Source organism: Hippocampus comes, unplaced genomic scaffold (genome assembly GCF_001891065.2).
Source record: "Hippocampus comes isolate QL1 unplaced genomic scaffold, H_comes_QL1_v1.1 scaffold21, whole genome shotgun sequence".
In the NCBI taxonomy this organism is placed as follows: domain Eukaryota; kingdom Metazoa; phylum Chordata; class Actinopteri; order Syngnathiformes; family Syngnathidae; genus Hippocampus; species Hippocampus comes.
In genome coordinates, this window is record NW_017805745.1 from 1,303,966 (window position 1) to 1,325,477 (window position 21,512).

The 21,512-nt window shown below is 43.7% G+C and overlaps 1 protein-coding gene across 2 annotated transcripts; it reads right to left on the minus strand.

The window, feature by feature from the left end:
* Nucleotides 1-9,824: 9,824 nt before the first annotated feature.
* dhcr7 (7-dehydrocholesterol reductase) lies at nucleotides 9,825-15,966 on the minus strand. 2 transcript variants are annotated; one of them, XM_019884531.1, is made up of 8 exons: nucleotides 15,830-15,966; nucleotides 14,429-14,534; nucleotides 14,087-14,309; nucleotides 13,306-13,396; nucleotides 13,022-13,235; nucleotides 12,390-12,594; nucleotides 12,081-12,212; nucleotides 9,825-11,305 (listed from the first exon to the last, which is right to left on the minus strand). In XM_019884531.1, exons 2-8 carry the CDS (start codon nucleotides 14,530-14,532, stop codon nucleotides 10,841-10,843), a joined length of 1,434 nt encoding a protein of 477 aa, XP_019740090.1. In that variant the 5' UTR covers nucleotides 14,533-14,534; nucleotides 15,830-15,966; the 3' UTR covers nucleotides 9,825-10,840. The 2 variants fall into 2 exon arrangements, with proteins under 2 accessions (XP_019740090.1, XP_019740089.1); XM_019884530.1 differs by having other exon boundaries at nucleotides 15,834-15,963.
* Nucleotides 15,967-21,512: the final 5,546 nt, after the last annotated feature.

Here is a 21,512-nt window from a genome sequence, read left to right on the forward strand (position 1 = left end):
CACACACACACACACACACACACACACACACCCACACACACACACACACACACACACACACATTGATGCGTGTATATTGTAGCCAGTAAGCGTGGGAAGCTATTAGCATTCTACCCAATGGGTTGCGGGTGCATGGAATAAATCTCCGCCCGGCAAAATACATCCCGTTTTTTTAAACGAGATTTTAATAAAGAACAACTGCGGTGAATGACACTGCATAAATTCATCATCAAAGAAAATGAAAGAATCTGTAAACAATTAGATTGATTTTTATCGAGCGTAATTAGTGGGTGTACTAAGTGTCATATTCATTTGTTGCCTTTAAGGGTCGTCGCCTCGTAAGTGACCCCGGGAGTCTGTGTGTGAGTGTCTGGACATGAGTTGTGGCCTACAGGAGCTTACAAAGCAAAAATATCGACAAAGCAACTGCTTTTAACCAGAAAACTTGACAGTTGGCGGAATCAGTCAGTCAAGATAGAGGCCCAGGAAAAAATGTGGAGAAAAAAAAGCGCAGGAGGCTTGAAGATTAGATGTCTCATCAGGTGTGGTCATGGGGGAGGGGCCAGGCAGGATGGGGAGGATGTTGACGGATGGACGGTCACTCGTGAACGCTGGGAATGATCGAATGTGTCCTCCTGCTCGTCTCTTTTGCTTACACACTCCCACGTAAAGACAAACATGCATACACATGCACACACACACACATATACACGCACGCGCACACACACACAGACACACACACACACACACACACACACGCACACACACACGCACACTCGCGTGCACCCTGCCAGCAGAGTGTAACCCGTGAGAGCTCAAAGTGCGTGTGTATATTTGTGCGTGCATGTGTGTGTGTGCGTGTGCGTGTGTGAGCCGCTTTTTATCTTGACCCATAGCGTTTCCTGTGGAACCTTTTCATTAGAATGCCAACTTTCGCTCCACCCTTCATTCATGCTTTCATGAATCAGTCCATTCCACCCTGACAACTTTGCTGAAGTAACAAAAAGATAAAGTACAAATTTAAGCACTGAGGCTTCATGGCTGACATGTTGTGGACACACACACACACACACACACACACACACACACACACAGGCACACAGGCACACAACGCGAACGCAACGTGAACATGATGTTTCCTTATGACAATAAACAAACACGGTCCTTCCTCAGCCTGACAAGAGGAGCTTCACACGGTCAGACAGGAAGTAGGAAGTGGAGAGAGGAAGTGCAGCGTAAGTGACGAAAATGCAGCCAACATTCGAATGCAGTGAAACACATTGTTTAACTTTCTGACGAAATGATCAGGAAATCAATGGATCATTAAAAATAAATAGAGTTCTTGCAACACAGTTGAAAATCGCCCTTCAACATTTAACGAAGACCTTCGCTTTCAACAGTTTTTTTTCTCCAATTAAACTTCCTGCTGATTTTTATTCATTAATCCTTCAACTTTGTAGTAAGACTAAAATTACAGACATCTATAAGCCATTAAATAATCAGTAAAATATGTCATTAATGAATTGGCATTGGAATACGGTACCACGTTTATGTATTTTAATTCAAATTATATTGAATGACTCACAGATAATAACGAATAAAACACAGTACAGCATTTATTCATTGGTGTATTTATTTATCTTATTTATTCATTATTCAATTTCGAACCCTTTTAGTCCTCTGTAATAGCGTTCATATTGTTGGTTGATATTGTTGTTCTTACATTTTTTTCAACATTATGAACTCGTTTTATTCTTTACATTATTTTATAAATACTTTTACTGAAATACAATTAGAATAACTATGCGGTCAAGTACAGAAAAATAACATTTACCGGGAAGTCAAAAGTAATCATTTCACTTCGAGGTATCACTTTGAGGTATCCATTTGAGATGGACAAATAACGCTGTTGCCACATGTTGACTTTGATTGGACGAGAGTCAACCGCATGATTTACAACACCGCTTTTCATTGGTTGAGCCAATTAAAAATGTCCGCCACCGAACAGGCGGTGATGTATTTCTTTCTTTAATTTTTAACTGAGCGATTTGATTGACACGTGACAAAAGACGGAAATAAAACCTCCATTGATGGATTTTAAGACCATCAATGGTTTTTAAGACCGTTTAAAATGAGCCCATGAGGAGACATGGAAGAAAAAAAAACAACTTTGCGTTTGTGGAAAATTATAGGAAGCAGAGTGATGCCAACGCGCTGTGCATCATATCGGAAGTGTTGCCTATGAATGCTCATAAGACAACAATCCAATGCGATGAAAATCATCCAAATGCCTCATTATGTGATTTTAATTTTGCTCTGTTGCCACTTCCTATTTTCGTTTTATTCATGTTGTCTTTTTGTGTGGGATGCGTTTTGAGTGAATATGTTTGTGAGTAAAGAAGTCGGCAGTTTTGTTAGCGTCCATGTAGCTGTGATATGTTGGCCATCACTATGAGGAGTTGTTTTCATGATATTTCATAAACTTGTTTTATCAGTGAGGGACATCCTAATTCAGCTGATTTCAAAGCTGCCGAGCAGGCGAATTGTTTTATCTTGGAGGAGGATGTGGGAGTGGAAGTGACCTGGTCTCCACCCGATGTGTTACCGAATAGCTTGCACTTGATGCCTATATTTGGGTGTGAACATTCAGCAGGGTGGATCATCAATTTAGTAAATCACCAGTTTTGCAACACCATACTGTATATACAGGGTGACACCACAAGTGTTTCGACATTTCAGTCCTGCGATAGCATCGCAAATATTGTACTGCAGTTTTGCAAGATACTGTACGAGCCATTGTTGGGCCAATTTTGATCACGAGTCCCAAGGAAACATTTTCCCCAAAAGAGGCTATAAGCTTCTTATCGCAATTCCAAGTTGACGTTTACTGTCAAACTAAACATAAAATCAAGAGAATTACACATTATGTGTTCAACCAAACGCCACATTACTTTGGCTGATAAATGCCATTAGCTTAATGTTAATGCACAATTAAAAAGCCATAGATAGGCTCACGAAACTCGCGTCAGTGTTGCAGTGCATTTGAACACAAATGGGGCAGCAACGCAGCGTAGATAGAAAATATAGTAATGCTCACAGGCATTTATTCTTTGTCCTATTGCAAAATGGCTAATTTTACTGCAGTTTATGAGCAGCTGTGACCCTTGGTGATAATGTTTGCATGTATTATACAGCTCACTGGTGGCCAAAGCGTGCACTTCTGAGGCAAAATAAATGCATCAAATCATGATTCACAAGCCATTTCATTCATTATATTCCTGAAGTATTTTTTTTTTAAATGTCGTACTATCGATTACTATTTTTCTGAACAAATAACCAAAACAATAAAAATAAACTAAGTCTAAAATTAGACAAAAAAGATCAAAACAGTTTGACAACAGCCACACAATTTCTTTTGAGAGTTTGTTTGTTTATTGAACATATATAAAACATACAATAACATGAGTGAGAGGAGACTGAGAGGAATGGCGCTCAAATTGAGGCGAACATCAATCCCGCGGGGCTGCGGGGAGTCGCCGGGCGTGGATGGGAGCGGCTGACATGTTTGGAGCGTCTCCTGCAGACCTGTCATCGCCATCGCCATCATCAGCATCTCATCATCATCATCTCATCATCATCATCGCTCATGTATGCTGGGCGCCTTCCAAAGCGCTAACATGTGTTTGGCGTTTATTCCTGGAATTAGGTGGAAAGGTCACATGAAGCATGGAAGTTGATGTGTGAAGCAAAGCATTATGGGACACGTGGGAGTACAACGCTAACTGGACGGCATACACAAGACAGTGGGAGAAAAGACGGAAAAGACGGCGGACATCATGTGGAATTGCGGCAAAGACAATCAGTGCAAATGTTCGCGTGATTTATTGCCCCTGTGGCCATTAGGAGCCGCTGCAATTGTCATTCGCTTTCAGAGAAATGTCAGGATGGCCAAGGTACAAAGAGCATGTGACATTTAAAAGCAGAGTGAAGAAATAAACAGTATCTGACAAAAAGAACATACAGTACACGAATAAGATTTTATAGAAATGCAGCATAACAGGTAAATGCTGCTTCACCATGTTTGCTTTGATTTCTGGACTCCGCTAATTGACCTAAATATCAATAGATTAACATCAGACTGACTAGAAAAAATATGATACCAGAAGAAGTGTGTTTAAAAAAAACAAACACTCTGACACAAAGAATAAAAATGTCAGATAGAAGTATTGACAAAATAAACTCAAATAGTGCCAAAACGGATGACTAGAAATAATAACAAATGAAAGTGGAAAAAAAATATTAGGTGAAACATAAACAAATATTTTAAAAAGACACGTATTAGACTAAGACCCACAAATGCTCAAGGAAAAAAAAAAAGCAACATTTGATGACCCAAAAATATACTTGAGCCACCTTTCAGCCACCTGACGTGGGCGTCCAATCTTTCCATTCATTTCCTCCCCTGCGACCTTCGCCACAGGTCGTCAGCTGTAGCCGGCATACTCTGGCCGGGTGCGGCCCGGCGAGCCCCGAATATTTACTGCCGCAGTTTCGGTTGACGGGCTGCGACCCTTCCGCGGATTTCCACCGGTCGTCTCCATGGGAACCAAACACGTGGATGGAATCCCCCTCTCTCTGTGGATCGGACCAGCTGTCGTTTTGGCCTGAGTGTTTATGCGCCGGCGTGTCGCGAGCCCGTACAAGCCCACGCGGGTGGAATCCCTGCTGTTGCTCTGACTCTGACGTTTCTTTACAGTGGTGGCAAAAGTACTCACACAGCACAGTAGTACTTGAGTACTGAGGAGTTTAGTCATTCAATTATTGCACTTTTTGTCATTGATAACAACAGTGTTTGGTGTTTTCACATATATACATAATTTATATTTATTTTTTATTTTACATTGCCTTTCTGCTTCATTGATTTGCAATCGGAATATCCCATGAATTCAATTCCAATAAATAAATCAAAAAGTATAAATTTTTGCTGTCAGTTATGCACAACGCCTGTTTTGAATTTAGATTCTGTGCTTCTTAAAATGTACAAATATGTGTATAGGGAATGAATGTAAGTTATTTGAAAAATAAATCGAGATACCTGAAAAATCGACTTCAGCTGTGAGTAACAAAGCATTTGTACTTCATTACTCGCCAGCTTCTAATCCGTGGAAGTAACAACATGGCAGTTGAGGAGCAGGCCAATTTAGCGTGGAAGCGCTCGCCACTGCTCGCTGCTGTTGATCCGTGACTGTTTCTTTGTCGCTCTGACTTCATTTTTACCTCATCAGAACAGGATTTGCGGCTTTGACTTCTTAATCCCTCCCAGCCGCTGCTAAGCCTTTTTTTTTTTAAATTCATTTTACAACAAGACAAACTTTCGAAGATAACAACCTAATAACTCAGCCCTCACTGAACTCCATTGTGGTTCCTTAAATTCCAAGCTCCCCCCAAAGTTGTGCAATTTCCCTTGAAAGATTTGGACCTGCTTTGAGCACTAAAGCTGTTGACCGCTACATTTAGCCTCTTGCACTAGATTTCAAAGGTTGACTTTCAAAGGTTGTGTGTCTGTTTCTTTTGCGGACAAGACCGCTTTGGGTCATGTCATATATTTGAGTCCATCTCTACATGGAAAAAAGATGTAGAAGTAAGCTTCCCGCGGCAGCTGCCAGCTGGTTGGCTGTCACACGACTTCCCGTTTTTGTTCCCTTACCGTTGACTTAAAAGTACTCTCGGCCACATGATATACATCAGATTTTTGTGAATAAAAGACCTTTTTTTCTTTTAAGAGAAAGATCCTGTGACTGATCCTGTTTGACCAGAGGTGACGATGTTGACTCATACATTAGCGACTTGGGCTAGCTAGCCATTGGTTAGCTTGATGAGACTCTCGCCTAGCAGGATCAAAACAGTTTTTTTTAAACATCAGACTTCTTGAGTATTTGTGAGTGAGCATGTACTGTAGACTATGTGAGCTACCTGCGCTATCTGACCGGTTATATGCCATTCATGTCGCTTGTGAGCAAAAGGTAGAGTGTTTTATGTGTGTTACCTTTGAGCGGGTAGCAATTGTTCCTTTGCCATTGACTTGATAGGACTCTCTACCGACAGCTTTTTGAGAACAAAAGACTTTCATTGCATCTTTGGTGACGGGTCTTGAGCATCTGAGTCCATCTGTTTGTGAATGAATTTGGAGACGGCTATGTTAGCTGCATGGTGCTAGATGCGAACGATATTATCGGGCACCTTGTGGTGAACAAAAATATTTGATTTGGATTTGACAGTTGATCTGTTTGTTGTGTTTGAAAGGAAGGAGCAGTGTGACTCTTTTTGTCAACAAATGAATTGGATTGGGATTCCTCTGTGAGCGGTGTGACCTCCTTGTGAGTGAAGATGTAGCCCGTGACGTTAGCTTCTCACGCTAGCCGCTTGTTTCAAAAAGTCCGGTCAACGGATGGCAATTGACCTTTGAGGTTGTCGCCACCCAGGCTGTCTTCTTCTTTGAGGCTAAAACACGGCCGTCGTGGTTCAAAGGTGGCAAGGTTCAAGGCGCTTGATGAGTTGACGCATTGCAGACGTTTCGCCTCCAACGACGTTTCGGGTTATCGATACAGCTCGGTCTGACCTCTCTGGTATATAGCGGCGGCTCTCTTTGTTTAGTCTGATGGTCAAAGTGGCTCTCGACACTCCATTAGCAGGCCATGAGTCAAAAGGTTAAAGAAAGGCTCTTAAATCTTTTTGGAACATTTTGTTAAAAGACACCATGCGCACAAAAAAAATGTCGTCCTGAATGCACTTCCCGTTTAAGATAAGAACTAAAATACACTTTTGTGCAGAAAGACTCGATTGCCTATTGATTATCCGTGGTTTATTTATTAGCTTTAATTACCTGTGCAACATTTGTGACTGTTATTCCTTTTGTATTTCAACCACAGGTGAGCAGAGATAGGACTCAAGTAAAAGTGAAAAAAAGTTTCTGAGATGTTGTGAACGAGCTCAAGTGCAATGGTATACATTGGTGAAGAAATGAGGAAGTAGAAGTTTTGGAACGTTGACATTGTAAAGGTCTAAGAATGAAAAATGGGCGACTCACAGAAATGTGAAAAATCGATACCAAGATGCCCTGATTGAACTGAAGCCCAAATTTCCTTAATTTTATGAATAACTTGAATAATTTGAATGAAGAAGTACAAAAAAGTGGGCAGTGTAATGGCACAACAATTCAACTTGAAAACGTCAGCTCGGGTTTCTTGGTCCAATCATGCCGGGAATGTTCTTGATGTGATCCACGACTGTTCGGTGCTCTTTTATTTTTTTGCTGACAAATCATGTACTTTCCACCCTCCGAGGTGCCCCGTTTCCAACTTTTCACGCCGCTCTCACCCTGCAAAACTTCTCATAAAAAATAATTTGGCCCGCGGGGAAATCAGGCCAGACTATTGTGTTTTCCCCTGTATATTTCTCTTCTATAAGTTCCCTCAGCGGAGGTGGCAGAAGTACTCATACACTGGACTAGAGTAGAAGTACAGATAAAAAAAATATAAATATACAGCACCTATTAACTTGTGTGCTTATACAAAGGAAAATAAAAAATACCGGACACATCATCATTCATACGCGATTTGCTCAGACAGACGTTCCCCTCCCCTCTTTTAAGAGGCGTGGCCGAGTGAATGATGTCAGCCGATGGGGTTGGACTCGCTCCTTGTGAGTGTTCTCATTTTGTCCGGTTCAGTAAATGGTTATAAGTGCAAGCTGTTAATTGCCGCTCCCCAGTTGAAGTGTTCTGCCAAACTAAACGTCGAAAAAAGTGAATTGCTCATTTTCTATTTAAAACCACTTCTTAGCTTTGGCTTAGGAAAGTCTGCTCCTTTCATTGAATGCGAACATACAATGTAAAATGCTGTTGTCGGTCTGGTGAATAGTATCGGTGCCATGGTGTTATAGCCATCTAAGCAATATTTTTAACATATTTAAGTGCCACTGTATTTGTACCACACTGCTTCTTCACCCCAGTGAAAAAAACGGTGCGTTCAATTTGCTCAAATTATTTTTGTCAAGGGGGTTGCACAAAATCAAATCATCCAGATCCAGATAATTTTCTGAAGTAGATACAGTATATAGGCTACTTAAAAAATGTATCCGGGTCCAGATGATTTTATTTCGTGCAACCAGTTCACGGAATTGTGCAACTTCAACAAAACCTTTTTTCAGTATACTGACATTATCAGTGACCGCCAGACAATGTGCGCCTGTCACAGCCAGACTTGCAAATTGCTAATTGCGTCTAGTCCAGCGAGGCCGTTTGTCAAGGCGGACGTCGGGCCGCGCTTCCTGCCTGTCAGGGATGCTTTGGGAATCCATTAACCTGATTGGAGAATTAGGAGCAGTTCACATCCGTGAATCATAATCATCAGTCAATATTGCAACAAAGACACGAGGCCATATTGACAGTTTAGTATCAGGAGTGATTTACAGCGCGGACGCCACAAGATCGAACACAATCCAGTGCACAACCCGTTTGTTTTGATTTGGAGACAATTTTGCCCATAGGAAATCATGGAAATGGAAGTCATGAAGTTGTACAGCGAAAACTTGAGTAAGCATATCATGTTTGTGGAAGAAGAAGAATCTGCTATTCTTTTACTGTTGCATGCATAGTGTACATATCTGTATATATCGAGTTATTATAAACAAATTTGAACATTCTTCATCACCGTTCAGGTGTAAAATGGTCAGATGGGCCAAGTTGTTCATCCATCCATCAAACCATTATCTAAACCGCTTATCCTCATGAGTGTTGCGGGCGTGCTGGAGCCCATCAGACACCCTGAACTGGTTGCCAGCCAATCGCAGGGCACACAGAGACCAACAGCCATTGGCACTCACACCTCAGGACAATTTTTAGAATGAGAAAACAGGGAGAGCAAGCACACAGGAAGGCCGTGGCCCGGAATCAGACCCATGAACTCTGCACTGTGAGGCGGACATGCAAACCAGTCGTCCACCGTGCTGCCTCAAGTGTTCATCAGTGAGGTTAAAAAAAAAGCTAAACTCAGTCACTGTTCTTTAATTTTATGCTAGTCATAATGTCTGTCCTGTGATTTGATTCAAAGTCTTACGAAAAATCTTAAAACATGTTTTAAAATGCAATTATGCAGTACTATTATTTAATGTTTAACTTATTATATTTATAGTCTAACATTAAAAATGCCTTATGGTCCAAGAGTATAAAATAATGAATAGACTTTCAATACTAAGAATTAATCGCTATTGGTTTTCAAAACAAGATATTGTGATTGGTATTTTATGACACGACTTTCATGCTTAAAACAATTCAAACTCGTAAACTTGACGCGCCAGTGACTTTGATCGCTTGTCATTTGCTGCCCTCTCCCGTCCACAAGGCAATATGGCAGCTTGAAATGGAAAAGTTTCCCCAAACCGCTTTCGCTTCTTATTTGATCAGCTCGGAACAATTCAGGCTGACTTTTATGAACGAGTAAATTTTTTTCGTCATCGTCTTCCATCGTTCAAAGAGCGTCCACTCACGACACGGAGTAGTTGGCATTGAGCGACATTTCCGACTGCTTTGGTGACTGTTTTTTGGTACTATCACTGATCCGACATTTGAATTATTTTTTGAAGCTTTTTTTATTTTAAGATGACATTGATGGATATCCTGTACATTGCCAATTTGATTGAAAGGGGTATTGTAACAAAAAGATGTGCTAATGACACATCGAATATATTGTGATTGAGCCCAAAGCGAAGATTTTTTTTTTTTATGCAAACACAAATTTTCCGCCAGATTAAAAAAAAACAACAGCTCAAGTTAAACTTAAGTGTCTTTGTATTTGACATGACGCCCAATGTTTCCAGCCTTTGTGATCCAAAATGACCTTTCAAGTATCATGTCAGCATAACTAGCACGGATGTCCAAAAAACAACTTTTAACTCGATGTGATGAAAGGAAATGAACACAAGTTGTATCAGAAAGTTTAACCGGGATGTAACCGCAGATGTCAACTTAACAAGATGTGTTGTCATCATTTTGTAAATGCCAGCAAAACTCGTTTGGTCTCCTGCAGCTCGTTGTAGCGTGTCATCATGAATTATCACTTGCGGTAAGATTACAAGACATTTGGTCCACAGTATTGGTCATCGGGTCAGGGCATTGGCACATTTTTTCCTACTGGGTAATTACAAGAAAAAAAAGAAAGCAATGAAATTGTTTCCAAATCAGGTTTGGAAATGGTATGTCCCAAGTGGCAGTGTAAAGCAACAAACTGGATCTACCGACACATTCACTTTCTGGTCCAGAGAACATTAAGTAGTCCCTTCCACACTGCTCGTAAGAGACGGCATCTTCACGCTGGTGAGATAATAAGATGATGTCAGCGGCATCGTCTGGTGTGACATGTAAACTTTTTCCCACTGTCCCCTTACACACGCTCATCTGAAGTTTCCAAATTTGAGTCGAGTCCAACCGTCCGTTCCGTATCGATACCACATGGGCAAATCGCCACAATGAAGTTGACTAGGCAATTATTTTGTGGGCCGGAAATGTTCCATTCCACTGGAACCTTACGTAGGCACCGTATGCACTTTTTAAAACGATCTGGAAAAAAAAAATGGAAGTTGCTAGAAATGTCCAGTCCCTTTGAAGCCCTCGAGTAGGTACGCGCGTTTTAAAATGATACAACACGTCAGTACATTGACCGATCGAAAATTTTCTCTCCCTTGGCAACCCTGCATACAAGTACTGTCGGTCTGCATTTTTAAAATCAGACGGCTTATTTATCGCCCTTTATTTTGTGGCTTCGTTTGAGCACCCCCACTTGGCCTAGAAGATTCCTGGGATGAGTCGGTGCGGCACAGCGTCCGTGTAGCGCTTCCAGTCGGCGCCGTACTTGCTTCCGCAGCGGTGCTCGTCCCGTACGCATCGGTGCACCAGCAGGATGCTCATGTAGACGATGTAGAAGTACGGCAGTAGGTGGCCGAATCCGCAGGCGGCGCAGTACGCCAGCGAGCCCATCAGGTCGCCCGTGTAGTTGAAGTGGCGCGCCACGCCCCAGAAGCCCGACGTCAGCAGCTTGCTGCGGTGCGCGCAGCCGTCGGCCGAGCGGTACGAGCACTCGATGAAGGTGGCGGGACGGCCCCAGATGGCGCAGGCGCCCTCGCTGCGGCGGAACAGGTCCTTCTGGTGGTTGGTGGCGCGGAAGATGTAGTAGCCCGACAGGCCCAGCAGCAGCACGGCCGCGGTGTGAGCCCAGGACAGGTGCACCGGATGGTACACCAGATACAGACCCTGCGCGACATCACACGCTGGGGTCAAGTGCGTGAAGAAACAAAGAAACATTTTTGACGGTGTACGGTCATGTCACAAATAGGGCCGGAACAACGAATGGATTTCAAATCGACATCGCAATGTAGGAGAAAGCAATTTTCAAATGGCAAAGGCTGCAATTCGGGTGCAGGGGGAAACTACACGAAAAATGCTTCATTTCGGTCGCTTATTGTGCATCGTGCCTGTAGATTGGATGTATGAAAGTGTCCAGATACATTTTGCGCTTCAGAAGTGAAGCACATGTTTCCATCTCATTGTTTCACGAAACGTTGAATTGATCAAGCCAAAGATTTGTTTGCATTATTTTGTGAAGTTGTTGTTGTAACTGCTTAAAGGTGAGAAAAACCAAGACTTTCATATTAATACAAGGTTCATCGTCTTTCTTTGAACGCAAGCTGATCTTTTATAATCATAAAACATTTTTGTATCATAAATCTGATGTTTATTTTAATACAGATCGATTTGCTACTTGTGTTTGTTAAAAAAAGAAATAGGAAGAAGACCTTTAAAAAAAATAACGGCATATTATCTGGAAATCGCAATATTGAGGGGAAATGTTTAAAAAATGTTTACATCGTGTTTTCTTAATAACTAAAAAAAAAATCGCTGTGTGACCATGCAGTCTACAGGTGACAATTAATACGACAGCGTTAAGAGAGACAGAGGACATCTTTATGACCACTCGAAGACAAGCTTTGTTTTTCGTCCTGTTTGTGGACTTGACTTGTGGACCGACCTGTAGCGTGTAGAGGTAGGGCAGCCACACGCAGTCGCCCCAGCCCAGGTACCAGCCAAAGTGGTCGTGGCAGATATCGATGGTCTTGAGGTACCACGCTTCGTTCCAAAAGAAATCCAACACATAGATGGCCTGAAAGAAAGAAGAACCCGGCCACAGCGGGGGGCCGCGTGTGTGTACTTCAGGATATACTCCAAGGAGACTGCCACGACCGCTCAGTGAGCTGCGGCAATATCCATCGTTTGTCGCAGAGGATAAAGAATCGACGCCTGTGCGTCTTGTCAACATCGTGTTTGGACAACCGCTCACCTGCAGGACGTTAACCAGCAGCATGGAGTTGCTCACTTGGCCGTAGAGCTCCTCTTGCTTGGCCATGTAGGAGAGGTTGATGAGCGTCCAGGCCACAATGCCCGGGCGTCCGTTGAAGAACAGCTTGAAGTCGAACCACTTGCCCACGCGTGGGTTGAACTCGATGCCCATCATGTAGTTGTAGAAAATGTTGCCCGTGAACTTACTGCGGAGACACAAGAGTCATCCTGTGACTACAGAACAAATGTGACCCTTTCTGAAAGAAGAAATAATGCGGAAAAGGCCCTTTGTTGACTCTACAGGCAAAGTCTTTGGAATTGCAGCCATCCTTTTTTCTTTTGAAAGATGTGCCTTTTTATGGAAAATGTAAAAAAACTCAAGTTTGCATGCTATCGCCGTATCCTTTACGCAGAGACCGAGAAGCACTTGTTTGTCTTGTGTGTAGATAACCGCCCCCTCCCCACCCCTTCATTCCTTGAATCGGAGTGAATTCCTTTTTTTTTTGTTTTAAAAATCACTTTTCACTGCGTAAAATTGGAATTCCTGAGCACGTGAATTATTATCATTTCGTGATGTGCCCTCTTGTTGTAGCTGATACAGGAAATAGGGGGGGGGGGGTAAAATGTCCTCACCAGTCCTCCGGGTTGGTGGGGAATAAGTAGGCCTTGACAAATGCGAAGGTGGCCACGGCGTAACCCAGCACGTTGGCGCACCACATGAGCGGGATCCAGTTGTCAAAAATGATGGTGGGCGAGAACCAGCGGAAGTAGCGGGCGTTGGCCAGCCACAGGACGTGCGTGATGAGCCAGCACTGCAGCCCGTTGATCTCGTACTTGTTGATGATACCTTGGAGGAGGTCACAGCCAACGTCAAGGCGACGGTTCACAATGTCACGCCGAGACGAGCGCGTCCGTACCTGCGGGGGTTCGGGCGCCGTCCTGGACTCCCCCGACGTAACCGGGGAGCACTTTGTGCAGGATGTCGGGCAAGCACATGTACAACACCACCTGGAAACGACACAATCACACCCACTTGCTTTCTTTGCTTCTTTTTTTTTAATACAGAGTTGACATACTCTTTGTCTAGTCTTTTGGTACTTATGACAACATGGTCTGACGCACCCTCCTCACCCTTTTTTTCATGCTTACATGAGCGAGCGCAAGGAAAAAGCTTTGCCACACATAGCATCACATTCTCTCTTTTTATCGGCTTCAAAATAAAATGGTTGCCTTCCTGTTCAAGATTAGGCTTGGGTCTCTGAGACTTTTTTTTGTGCACCCTGTCATGATAGGCATGTGCACCCAATTTGATGTCAATTGGTGAAACTGCTCTCAGGGCTTTTTTTTTTCTTCTAACTTTTCAGTGGCCACTCACAACTGAAGGAACTTGATCAAAATGGCTGCTTCATACCATTTCGTTTTTTGGCATAGCTCCTTGAGACATTTTCGTGTGTCGCGTCATGATCGACATGTCCACCCGATTTCTTGTTGATCAGTGAAAGTTATCTCAGGGGTTGCCCCCCGCCACCCGTTGAACTTTCCAGGAGGCACTACAAAAGCATTTTGCCCAAAATGGCTGCCACATTTTTTTTTCCACTAACTTCTCAATAGGCATCCGCGACAAGGGGAAAGACAAACGAGATTTGGATTAAAACGGACCAAAAGGATGCCAGAGCCAAAGTAGCACATCGCTCGTACCTGGAAAATGACCCACACGGCGTAGATCTTGGCGGCCGACCAGGTGACAAAGGGTACGCGGGCCCAGATGGAGAGGAGGGTGGTCTCGCCGCCGTAGAGCTCCAAGAGGGGCTGCGTGACCGAACACTGGTACTGGTCGCAGGCCATCACGAAAAAAAAGACGATGAACGGCGCAAAGCATAGCAGGGCCACCACGCTCAGCAGAGAAAACCAGTCCACCTCCCTGAAGTCCACCGGCACAGAGAAACAAACTCGTTTCAGCATTTTCCACGGAAAGGAAATGCGACGACCATGGAGAAACCAACATGTTGTGACTTGTCGCTGATCATGTGAGCAACTCACCAGGCTCTCCCCCACTGCGCAGGCTCTGCCATCTTGTCGGACGCCAATTTGCTGTGGCTGCCATTTTGGACCCGCCTCCTGGTGACTTCCGTGGCACCGTTCATACCTGCCGAAGGACCGAACATCGTTCGCGCAGAGGATTTATGTCTGTGAGCACCGTCGTATGTTCCGTTTGCGTTCAAGCAGCACTTTTTTGGAAGGTTAAGAATTACCGTAACATGAATGAGAATTTCAATTAGCCTGTCGTTTGGCATTGTATGTTGGTATCAATTTCCTTCGAAGAAATGACAAATTATGGTTAGGTTGAATATTTTGGTGTTTCAATAAACAATTCTGTGTCATTTTCTGCGACGGTCGACCTCAACGGGAAGTGACAAATAACAGCTTGAAGCAAGCCCGCCGTGCCTCTTACGGGGAGTTGTGCGAGTGAATCTTTGTTTCCTCAAAGTGAGATGATACAATTTTCTTCGATTTGACAACAGCGACGGAGTGAGAACAGATGCGCATCCGTGCTTTCAAAAGTGTATTTTCATACGATGATGTGTGTTTCAAAAAGTTGAAATGTATTTACAGTGTGTGGAAGGAGGACTTTTTTTGTTTCATAAATATGTTCTCTTGAGATCGCAGATTTTTATCCCGGGTAGGTCTGTAATGTATCTTCTGTGATAGATGGAGTTTCACTCACTGTAGTAGTTTTTCATTTTATTGCAAAGAAATGAATGTATCTGTTGCTGCCACTGCTTGGGAACATCCGTCCTGCTATTGTTTATTGACCGTGTTAGCCATTTGGAGAACATCTTGGAGCACATTTGGTACATGGCGTCCATCCTGTTATTGTTTAATAAACTTGATATATTATTGATCGGCTCTTCAGGCAAAGAAAACACAAACAAAGTCGAGTGTTCATGCCAGAATTGGAAGACATTTTGGCTTGAAATTCCTGAAAAATAAACCTTCACTTTTCTGATTTCCCGCTACATATTCTTCAGTATTAGACTTATTTTGTGTTTTAAAAACTATTTTCAAGCAAACTTTTCTCTTTGTATTTTTCAAATTTAGTCTCAGGACAAGTACATTTACTCGGAGTATTTTGTATGCGGATTATTCAAGATTTGATAGGTGGGAGGTAAAGTGTCCTTCAATTCTGGAACGACCCTTATGTCATCACGCTTCTCTGGTTGAAAGGTCGTGTCAGACCAACGAAAGTGATAAAAAAAATCAACACGCATTTCAGCGTTCACGCGAACACCTGATAACTTTATTTATGGCAGCATATAAAAACAAGGCTGGAAAACAGCACCATCCTCACGAACGTGACGTAACTTAGCCAAGGTTAGCTTTTTTTTTTCCTTCAACGAGTCCATCCAAATTCTGTTACGAGATAAGAGTTGTCATACTTACTTACCTGACACTTTTTGTGTTTTCGCAGCACCACCCTTGGCTTCTCTTCTCCGCTGAACAACCGTGACGGTACACCCGACAGGAGTGCTTCACCTCCCGTTCTGCCTCCCGGCACCTCAGAATGGAGCTCACCGTTATGGAACAGGCACACCCCCAAATATGTCAGGTCCCTTAAGATTAGCCAATGGGTGGCTGAGAACGCGCGTAAAGGCGGAACCGTTCGGCGATGCTCTCCGCTAATTGGCTAATAGTCGCTGAAGCCACCGGCGCCTGACGAATTTCCTTTTGCTTGAATGGCTCAGCTCGCATGGACAAAGAACAGGCAGGTTACATGAGCAGGCGCGAATAAAAAAAAATGACACAAACCAGTGGGAAAAGGCAGCACGTCGATAGAAATTTAACCTTATATAGAGAAGTTGGTTTTACCACTCAAAAATACCTGCATTTTAAAAAAATTGAGTTACATTAAATAACACTTCCGCAAGCCATACATATAATCTTCGGAAGTTCAACCTTTTAAATACATTTTTATTATTGGAATTACAGAGTTTGTTTAGTAAAATCAAACTGAAGAAGTGTTCCCACCACCATACACAGATTTGATGAAGATCTAAATCTAAGCCCTCAAAAAAAGCAAGCACCTTAATAATCAACATTAAAATACAGTTGTGTCGTAGTCCCCAGTATTTTTGGGAAACGAGACAGATTTATTTCATCCGGAAATATACTCAAAGAGAAAAAAATATATATTTGCATGAAAATACAAGTGAACTGCAAAGAAGACAGTGATGATTCGTTTTACCAGCAGAGGGAGCCTGCGTACCACTACTGCTGCAAGCGCCACACTGACTCACCGCACGAGAACCTTTGGACCAGTTAGCTTTTGTCCAATGCTTATGTAATTTTTGCACATTTTTTTAAGAATTAAACAATCCTCTTCATCACGCAGTCCACATTTTCACATTATGGGACCACATCAACACCCAAAAAATGATCAACAGAACAAACGTGGGCACCCGCAGCGGCTCCTCTCTCTCCTGAGGAAAGAAATTTCATCTGTGCCACTGAGCTTGAAAGTGTCATCAGCAGGTTGGCAACAAAGACATTGGAAGAATCGCAGAAAGGCATACAAAGAGAAAATGTCTTTTTGCCTTTAAAAAAAAAAAAAAAAAAATATATATATATATTTCTTCCTTGATTCAGTCTGCAGTGTATGTCTGGTGTCTTCCCACGTCTCCTCCTCCTCCTCCAGACTGCGATCAGACTTGTCTGGTTGCTATGCTGTCTGCAGACTGTGTGATGTTCGCTCGTATCTGGGCCAGGCGCAACACTTTTGCTTAGTTGGTACGGCACGCACGCACGCACACACTGCACTGTCTGTAACCTATTTTCACGTCTTGAACTCACACAGATGAAGAAAAAAATATGCTCATAATAAATATATTCTGTAATGCTGTTGGAGGAAAAAAGTGTGCTTGAATTCAAACGTGGGCGCAGGACGTTTTTTTTTTTCACTCAACATTATTTGGGAATAATACTGTAAAGCGAGCACGAGTCAGTGTTGCCAATTTAGTGACTATTTCGCAATAATTTTTCGTTGTTGTTGTTGACTTTTGTCGACTAATATGAGACTCCCTCCAGCGCAGAGGACGTGCACCCCTTTGCTACCAGACTGCAAATGAACGGCACTTGAATGAAGCCACTGGTAAATTCCTCCTATAAAAAGAGCACCCACAAACACTTGATTGACTTTTCCCTGGTGGAAACAGCACTTCAACGCCAAACAGCCAATTTACACTTCATGTCAATTAGTGTAGCTGATCAAGGCATATGGCGCATGAAGCGGAATAATCAGTAGCACACATATTAACATTCTCAATAATATACAAGTAACCTGACTTAGAATTTGTCTACCAAAGTGGGCTCGTGAAACTAGCATTGCTGTGGCAGTTGTAAACCTCGAAGCAACTAATATTTGAAAACACACAGCGCAGCAACACACGTAAACAGAAAATATAACAATACAGCTTAAAATGGAAAAATACACGAGTGCAGCTCACTGAGTCACTTAGCTGTGAAATGTTTCTTTTTGTTTTCTGGCTCAATTTTACTGCCGGGCGGCCCGGTAGTCCAGTGGTTAGCACGTCGACTTCACAGTGCAGAAGTGCCGGGTTCGAATCCAGCTCCGGCCTCCCTGTGTGGAGTTTGCATGTTCTCCCCGGGCCTGCGTGGGTTATCTCCGGGTACTCCGGTTTCCTCCCACGTTCCAAAAACATGCGTGGTAGGCTGATTGAACACTCTAAATTGTCCCTAGGTGTGAATGTGAGCGTGGATGGTTGTTCGTCTCTGTGTGCCCTGCGATTGGCTGGCAACCAATTCAGGGTGTCCCCCGCCTACTGCCCGAAGACGGCTGGGATAGGCTCCAGCACCCCCCGCGACCCTAGTGAGGATCAAGCGGTTCGGAGAATGAATGAATGAATGAATTTTACTGCCTCGTGATGGCCAAGACTCACACACCAGAGGGAGCACAATGTCAATGGGCATTGTCGCATGAAATCATGACGCACAAACTGGTTACATAAAATGAAATGAATGTATTACAGTGCTTGTATATTTTCTACAAAGCACAACAGTGGGGACTGCTCCCCCCCCCACTCATTATTTAAATAAATAAATAAATAAATAAATAAATAAATAAACACATCGCAATTTTTGTTTTTGTGGGGCTGTCAGGGATCGCTGACATTTCTAGTCATCTCACGGACAGTGCTTTGGTTTGATCAAGTGAGGGAAACACCGCATGAAATAACAGAAATGCGTCCAAGAAGGGTTTTGTGTTGGCAATCTGAAGGCAGGTGGGGGTTGGGTGCATGTATGTTTGTGGTGGGACGCCCGACAAATCTTCCACTAATCAGCTCCCTCGGGATGCGGCACGCGTGCGCGTGAAACATTCCCCTTTACGACTGGTGCGTAGACATGCAATCACCAGCCCTTTTGTCGGAGGATATTTCATGAAGGTGAGAAGGGCCACGCCGTCCCTTCAATAATTTACCGTGGATGAAAATTGATGCGGGTGGATGCTCCCCTCTTTTTGTCCTCCTCCTAACCTCGTATCCTTGCTCATCCACGGTCAATAAACACAATTAGCACGCTTACCGACAATGACGTCGGCTGTAAACGGATGCATAAAAAGCAAATAAGCACAGCGTGGGAACGTTTGGACTCACCAAATTCATTGCGAGAATGATGAGAATGTGAAAAAGAATGACCTGGAAGTGGACTTTTGCATTTCCTGCATGGTAGCGGAATAAAAGCTCCTTGTTGATTGTCATGAATCCATGAATTGCTATTTCCGACTTGGAAAAAAAAGCTATTTATTGTTTGTATTTAGAACAAAAAAGTGTGCTAAGATGCTGGATGACGCTTCATAGATGCCGTTTTAATCGTATACGTGGACAACACCAAAGTAACATCGGAAACCATGTAAATCGCGAGCCTAATAGCGTAGTTGCCCATGTCATCTTAATAAAACAGTTTTATATACAGAACATTTTAATAAAACATTTAGCCTAATGGAGGCGTGGTTTCTTTGCAAGTACTATTACATTTCTAAAAAATACATCCTAGACAATATTCTTGATTATTATTTAATGTTTAGATTTTTCAATTACCGGTACACCTTATCATTCCATGTGTTTTCTGCATTGTGTGTGTGTGTGTGTGTGTGTGTGTGTGTGTGTGTGTGTGTGTGTGTGTGTGTGTGTGCCTATGTTCTAATTTGAAATGTCAAAATAGTCCATTGCAATCCTCAGTGGGTCAAAGTGTGAACATGATCAGCTTCAAATGTTTGCAAATGTCTCGCCAACCTCGCTTCAGAGTGGGTCTGAGCGTGTGTGTGTGTGTGTGTGTGTGTGTGTGTGTGGGTCTCTGTGTGTGTGTATACATTTGGCAGCATATTGTCTGCATCGCAGTGTGTGTGTGTGTGTGTGTGTGTGTGTGTGTGTGTGTGTGTGTGTGTGTGTGTGTGTGGTGTGGCTGTGACGCGAGTGCGTCAGTAAGTGGGGCAGAACTGATTGTTTCTGATGGCTGTAGGCAAGCACAGACCTACATTCTGCTCTCATCTACACCGACATGAGTATGTGGAGGGAGGGGGAGGTGCCTGAGGAAGGTGGCTAGTGGACGAGTGAGGAAAATTGGGGTCCCCCCTCCCCAAGAGCCCTCGTATTATCCAATACAGATTCTCGACATGGACTCCTTTTGGGGCTCTTCCACTCCACTTGCTGACACTTGATAGGCAGAGTGCTGACTCAGCACACAGACACGCAGCAAGGAAGTGATGCCCATACACACGAAAAAAAACAAAGACTCAGCGGACACTTCATTAGGTACACCAGTTCAGGAAAGTCGTTACAACAATCAAAACTTAACACAAATGATCAGAATGATGGCTGCCACGATAAAGTTCGATAGTTGATCCAACCCCCCCACCCAAAAAAAACCCTAATTGACCCCCCCCCCCCCCCAAAAAAAAACAAAAAAAAACCCTAATTGAGACATCCCAATTCAAACCAGACCAAGATCTTGGACATTTCATAACTTTTCCGATCATGAACGTGACCTCTTTTGATGGGGATGCGGCTGTTCCAGATGAACCAATCTCATTCGAACTAAGTGGGGCCCACCAATGCGCCCGTCGCCATTCAAACTTCCTCCGATTACCCCAGAGATAGTTCAGCTGTTCTAGTAGGCTTTTCCTGTCTTTCCCCCTACCCCCTTTTTTTGCCCCATTTCTCTCTGAATTATGCGAAAGCCCCCAGTTGCAACTGAAGAAAAAAAACTCACCCTGCTCATGATGATGCCTTTACGGTTGGCATGCTGATGAGCTGTGTTGCATTTGCACCTTTTGGAATTTTCACACTGGCCTTTGAGTGTTTTTGAAGGATACAACTTGCCGTCCTACCCCATCGCCCGGACGTATGAAGAAGAGGGAGACTGTTGTTGCACTAAACAACTGCAGTTCTTGCCAGAAATTCCTGCAGTGCCTACAAGATGGATGGATAAATAGATAGATAGAATTTGCTTGATTTTTCTCGCCAACCCAAAGAGGCCAGTCTTAAAATTCTATGGTCAGCTGAACTGTCACCAAAGGCAAAATCTGCCTGTGTGTGTTTTGTGTCTACATTATTCCCGGTGGGGTTCGCAAGGGGAGGGTGGGGGTGACTGTCGAAAGTTGGTGACAGTCTGGTGGTGACAGTCTGGAGTCTTGTGTGTGTGTGCGTGCACGCGCGGGCGGGCGTGAGCGCCCAAATGACCATGTATGTGACACCACCCTCCACAGTTGGTGTTGCCGGAGCCCCCTCCTCCCCACGCCCTCGCCCCTGCAACCAATCGCATCCTGCGTCTACACACACACACGCGCACACACACGCACACGCACACGGACACGCGCACACGCGCGCGCACGTTCACGCTCACGCTCATCTCTCGCTAACTGTCTGCCGGGGTTTCGACGAATCCACATTGCGCCAATGCGCGTTCGCGTCCAGTTATCGCGTGAGCGCTGAGAGTCGAGAGAAAGCGTGCGAGCGAGAGAGAGAGAGAGAGAGCGAGAGAGAGAGAGAGAGAGAGAGAGAGAGAGAGAGAGAGAGAGAGAGAGAGAGAGAGAGAGTGTCTTCGTCCGCAC